This window comes from Prinia subflava, unplaced genomic scaffold (assembly GCF_021018805.1).
Source record: "Prinia subflava isolate CZ2003 ecotype Zambia unplaced genomic scaffold, Cam_Psub_1.2 scaffold_88_NEW, whole genome shotgun sequence".
Classification (NCBI taxonomy): domain Eukaryota; kingdom Metazoa; phylum Chordata; class Aves; order Passeriformes; family Cisticolidae; genus Prinia; species Prinia subflava.
The window spans coordinates 41758-47793 of NW_026961095.1; the positions used below are offsets into that span (position 1 = coordinate 41758).

Consider the following 6036-nt stretch of genomic DNA (forward strand, 5'->3'; position numbering starts at 1 on the left):
CTTCCATGGAAATCAAGTAATTTAGGTCCTAACATATTTGCTCTTGCTCTGCAGACGAGGAATACACCAACTGGTACAAAATATACTTCACTAGTGGAAAAGGAGCAAGAAAGTGTCTGCAGCAGCTTCTCTGCTTGCTGCAAACACAGACAACCAACAGGACTTGTGTCTTGAGAAAACCAACACAGTAACAGCAAAGCACAGTGTTCTACATAGCTCTTCCAAGGAAATCAAGCAATTTAGGTCCTAAAACCTTTGCTCCTGCTCTCCAGACGAGGAATACACCAACTGGTACAAAATATACGTCAGTAGTGGAGAAAGCAGGTACGTGTCTTCAAGAGCTTCTCTGCTCGCTGCAAGTACAGAGAACAAACAGGGTTTGTTTCTTGAGAAAACCGACACAGCAACAGCAAAGCATAGTGTTCTACAGAGCTCTTCTGATATAAAACCTCTATTCCCCTCAAAGGGTCTCAGCTAGCTCAGCCCTTCTCAGGCCTTGGAGGATTATATCAAGAAAGACAGGATAAGGATTCAAAAGAGGCTCTCACCCTTTCTGCTGCTTTATTCCAGGTTGATGTTCCAGGAGAGAGAGAGCTCCCGGGGGACAGGGGACCCTTTATCTTAGGGTCTCTGAGGGAGGGGCTAGCTGGCACACAGCCAATGGGGTCAGAAGGGGAAGGAAGGGTCAGACTACATGACAGGAGTTCCAGGGGTCCCTGAGGGAGAAGAAACCATTTCCCCAGGGGGATGTAACATCTCCTCCTTTTTTTGTTTAAAAAGATACAGAGAGAAATTCTCAAATTCTGTTTAACACGGAGTGCGGGTTTCCCACCACTTATGGTTGGTAGGGAGACCGGACCGCTTTAGATTTGCCAACTCTATATGGTTGACTTCTGAGGTAGAAGATATGAGGCCATTAATAGCCTTGAAAATCAAACAGCGTAGGATTCCGAATGCTATGGTTACAAGGAAAAGGATAACAAAAAGTAACATAATTGTTTTGACTACAGAAGTCTACCACCCAGTGAGTCCCCAGCCCTTGAACAGTTCCTTGATCCAATCTTCTGATTCTTGCTTCACTTGTCCGATCATGTTGTTCATGCTTCGGAGGGCAGCATGGATGTTTGGAGCCTTTGAGGACAAATTCATGCAACAGAGTCCTTCAAATTCCTGGCATTCATGTCCATGTAATAGCAAGAGATAATCGATAGCAGCACGGTTCTGGATCGTGGCCTGTCTGGTAATCTCCTCGTCTTCTAGGAGGGAGCTGATGGCGATAGATGTTAAATTAGCCTGCTTGACCACCCAGCACTCTAGTTGGCCCAATTCACCTAGAGCTTTGGCTGCTGCTACCCACGGAAGAAACAGGGATACAGCAACTCTTTTTGACTTTGCCCAATGAAAAATGTCTGAATTACAATTTGGGTCCAAATTGTCAGCACTCCTTTTTTGAATTTTGTCAGCCGATTTGTTTTTGTGTGTCCATTCACGAATTAAAGTTTGGTTGGGTGTCAACACGGACAATCGCCCTATGGTACATGGCCCTCCGAAAAGCCGGGATGGAATTCCTGCCCATGCCCGATCCCCACAAACCAAGAACAATCCTCTAGGGAGGCTCCTGGGTTTGGAGTGGGATGGGTTGTCTGATGCAATGTGGCTTATATTATGACACCACCTCTTTGCAGTAAATTCTCCCCGGAACTGCCTTATAAGGTGGTACTCGTCAGTGCTAGAGGGTTTTGGGATGACAGAGAAATGGATGCAGTATGTGGCAGGGGAGGAACCCAATAGTTCTAACTCCTGGGGTTCATGAGCTACCCTGGGCAAACCCTGCACCCATTCCGCTAAGGGGTTCATGGCAAACACGTCTTGCTTCTGATGATCTTTGTGTGGTTGTGGGGTGTGTGCCTCTGGAATTTCGTTGGACCTGTATTTGTCCAAGCCTGCTGGAAATTCTCCAGCCTGCAAAGGAATTCCTACCAGACAGGTAGACATAGGATTCTTAGCTGCTGCAGTGGACAAACATATGTTTTCTTGCTGAAGTGTCTGTGCCAGGGTTACCCAGACGTTCTGACGTGGCTGAGGGATGATCCATGCAGCTGCCAGACTGTTCAGCATTAGCAGGATGACAACTTGGATGGGGTTCATCATAGGGTTGAGTGGGAGGTAGGTTTTCTCTGGAAGGGAAAAATAAACATTTTTAAAACATGTTAAAAGTTCCTGTTTCTGCCAGAAGGAATCCACCTCTAAGGAGGATCTTTCTCTTCCATCCGGCGGCGTCTTCTCTTCGAAGCATCGGTCACTTGCTTCTCGTCCCCTTCTGCTGGAGCTGGATTTTTGGGGACAAAAGGTTTCACCCACTTCTGGGGAATCCACCGAGGGCCTGAGGGAGTAGCCACACATGCATAGCCACGACCCCAGGTCACAAGCTCATAGGGACCTCTGGTTTCCCAAGTTTCAGGATCCCTAATCAAAACCGGTGGACGCTGAGACAATTTAAACTGATCACCACTGTTAAAATGACGTACCACAGGTGGACTCATGTTTTCAAATGAACAGTTTAGAAAATTGATGGTGAACATGGCTTTGCAGAGCTTCTGCTGTGGTGTCATCCACGAAGCCGAGCAGTTCTGCCTAGCCAGAACCTGTTTGAGCGTTTGGTGTGCACGCTCGATCACAGCTTGACCTGTGGGGGAGTGAGGGATGCCAGTTTTATGCTCCACTCCCCACTGCTGGACAAATTCTAGGAACTCCTTGGACACATACCCTGGGCCGTTATCAGTTTTGATTGTTTTTGGAATTCCCAACACTGCAAAGGCTTGCACTAGGTGCTGCTTGGCATGTATGGATTTTTCTCCTGCGTGGGCAGAGGCATACACTGCACCTGAATATGTGTCAATGCTCACATGAACATATTTGAGGCGACCAAAACTAGGAATGTGTGTGATGTCTGTTTGCCATACCTCACAGCTGCCCAGGCCCCTGGGGTTAACCCCCATGCCCATCGATGGCATGACCTGGAGCTGGCAGTTCGGACAGGTACCTACAATGGCTCGAGCCTGGCTCCGTGTTAGTTGGAATTGTCGGATCAGGGCTGGCACATTTTGATGGTAATGTTGGTGACTCAGTTTTGCCTGCTGGAAGACATCAGGGAGATGTGCCTTTTCAACTGGTGCAGCAAGGAGTCTGCCTGGCGATTCCCCTCTGCGATCTCACCTGCAAATCAGTGTGTGACCTCACATGCATCACGTAAAACGGGTGCTGTCGATGAGAAACCAAATAGATTAGCTTTGAAAGCAACCTGAAGAGATGTTCATTCTCTATTTCTTTGAGCACAGCCTGCTCCGCTCTGGACACTACTCCCGCCACATAGGCAGAGTCGGTTACCAATTGATTGGTTCTGAGAACTTCTCAAAAGCTCTTACCACTGCGGCCAGTTCAGCCACTTGGGGGGATCCCTCCACAAACTCAACATCAGCTTCCCAATGCTGAGTCCGTGGGTTTCTCCAAGTCACCACGGACTTGTTTGAAGCCCCCGATGCGTCTGTGAAGACTGTGAGAGCTTTGAGTGGTCTCCGACTCCTTTTCTCATGAGGAATAAGGTGGAATTCCTCATTGAACAACTTGTGGGACGGGGCATGGACTGATATTTGTCCCCTGTAGCTGTCCAGAGATAGTTGGAGACTGGCATTGCTCTGCAGCAAATGCTCAAACATCTCTTTGGTCAATCTCTCAGGAGAGTTCTTTCCCTCCTCTGAAAGTTCTGACCGGGAGGTGAATGCATGCAAAGTCACAACCTGCCAATTCACACAATCTTACCCTGGCCTTCCGAATCAGCTGTGCTATCAGCTCCTGTGGCTCTGTGATGGTCTTGGATCTTTGGTGGGAGAGGAAAACCCACTCTATTATCAACAGTGAATCTCTCTCTTCCTCGATCCACTGAAAGATCAAGCCATGCAGGTGTGGCAGTTTTCCTAGAACAATAAACTGGAAAGGCACCTTTGGCTCACACCGGTGAGCCTGTCTCTCTGACAAGGCTTTTTGTACCTTTTCGATTGCTGTCTTCGCCTCTGGGGTCAGCTCCCTGGGAGACGTCAGCTCCTTCTCCCCCTTCAATAAATTGAAGAGGGGTTCTAGATCTTGATTTGTGAGGCCTAGCCAGGGTCTTACCCAATTCAAGGACCCACACAGGGAGTGGAGATCTGCTAGAGTTTTTGGATTGCAGCCAATTTCTAAGCTCTGTGGAACCACAGTCCTTGCACTGATTTGCAAGCCCAGGTATTTCCAAGGTGGCATCCTTTGAACCTTGTCCTCCTGTAATTGAAATCCAGCAGAGGTTAAAACTTTAACCACTAGGTCAAGCGTGTGTTGGAGTATAGAGTCATTGGGGCCACACACTAGCACATCATCCATGTAGTGAAGGATGATGGCTTCTTTTCTCTGTGCGCGTATTGGAGACAGTAATGAGGCTACATATTGTTGGCATATAAAAGGACTCGATTTGAGACCCTGGGGAAGGACCCCTCCAGTGATAACGCTTCATTGGGGCCTGTCTATTGACAGTGGGAACTGAGAAGGCAAACCTAGGGGCATCTTCAGGGTGCAATGGAATTTGGAAAAAAACAGTCCTTGATGTCTAAGACAGCCAATTTCCAATCTCGGGGAGCATTGTTGGAGTGGGCATCCCTGGTTGGAGGGGTCCCATGTCTTCTACTATTTTGTTAATTTCTCTTAGATCATGGAGCAACCTCCACTTATCCTTTCCCGGTTTCTTTATCACAAAGATCGGGAAATTCCAGGGCTAGTTGTCTCCACAATGTGTCCCTGAGCCAATTGCTCTTCCACGAGTTTTTCCAGCGCCTTGAGCTTTTCTTTACTCAAAGGCCACTGTGCTACCCATCTGGGGGTGTTTTCCAACCACTTTAACTTCTGGTAGGGCGCTCCACAGTGGCTACTTGCAAAAATCCTGGGGTGTTTTAGGAATGACCAATCGGACTCCCCACTGAGACATGGTGTCCCTCCCCCACAGTGGGGCGTTATAATCTGCTACGAAAGGACGGACATTCGCCACCTTTCCATCAGGTCCCTCAATTTGCACCACGTTTTTCGAAATCCTTGCCATTGAGATTCCTCCTATGCCCTGAAGTTTGCCTGCCACCGGCTCTAATTCCCAGTTTGAAGGCCACATGCTTTGTGGCAATACGGTGACCTGAGCTCCGGTGTCGAGTACTCCCGCCACTTGGAGGCGCTCTGACCCACAAATAATGTTGCACATCATAGAGGGTTTAGGTTCCCCCACCACCTCTGTCCAGTAGACCTCTGGTGATTTACCGTCTGCTGTGATCTCTGCTGGAACCGGAATGGCTTGGGCAAGAATCTGCCCCGCTATCAGATAAAAGGGTGGGTGCAAACAACGAGCCAACAACATGAGGCCTATTATTTTTCCCTTTATGGTCATGGGAGCTATCTCAATTTCCAAGGGTGTGTGTGCTGTGTCCCCAATAACAAAATACTCACTGTCCAATCCCACGTGGTAAACCGTCAGGTCCTGTGAGATGTTAGACAGGTCAACTGTTATAACCATCCACTCAGTAGATCTGAAATGGAAACCTTTGGTAGTTACAAGTCTAAAACGGCCAAGTGGCTGCCAAACCTTGTTAGTTGAGCATTTAACATTTACATTTTTCTGCACCCCCACACCCCGTGACCTGCCCTCCCCCCCCTTTTTCTTTAAGAGAGAAGCTTTTGCCAATGTGAGTCCCGCTACATTTATATCTTTGCGCGTTGTAGTATCAAACCGCGGGCACGCGCTGTAAATTCAGTTTTTTTGTTTGTTGGATTTCTTCTGCTCTGCGTCTGGGGGCAGGATCTGGCGAAGTGTCCTGGTTTCTTGCAGCGGAGGCAGATGATGCGCTGCAGCTGGTCTGGTGGCATCTGTGGCCTGCTGGGGTGTGGTCTAGCAGGGGGCTGTATGCTGTGGGTGTGTTGTTCCAGGGTGTCTTTCAGAAGTGCAGAACAGTTCTGCCCGTCTGGAAC

The 6036-nt window shown here is 48.4% G+C and overlaps 1 protein-coding gene across 1 annotated transcript; it reads right to left on the minus strand.

Moving 5' to 3' along the window:
• Positions 1-448: 448 nt before the first annotated feature.
• On the minus strand, positions 449-5758 carry LOC134546455 (uncharacterized). The gene is made up of 2 exons (XM_063389278.1): positions 5518-5758; positions 449-2177 (listed from the first exon to the last, which is right to left on the minus strand). Exons 1-2 carry the CDS (start codon positions 5582-5584, stop codon positions 1015-1017), a joined length of 1230 nt encoding a protein of 409 aa, XP_063245348.1. The 5' UTR covers positions 5585-5758; the 3' UTR covers positions 449-1014.
• Positions 5759-6036: the final 278 nt, after the last annotated feature.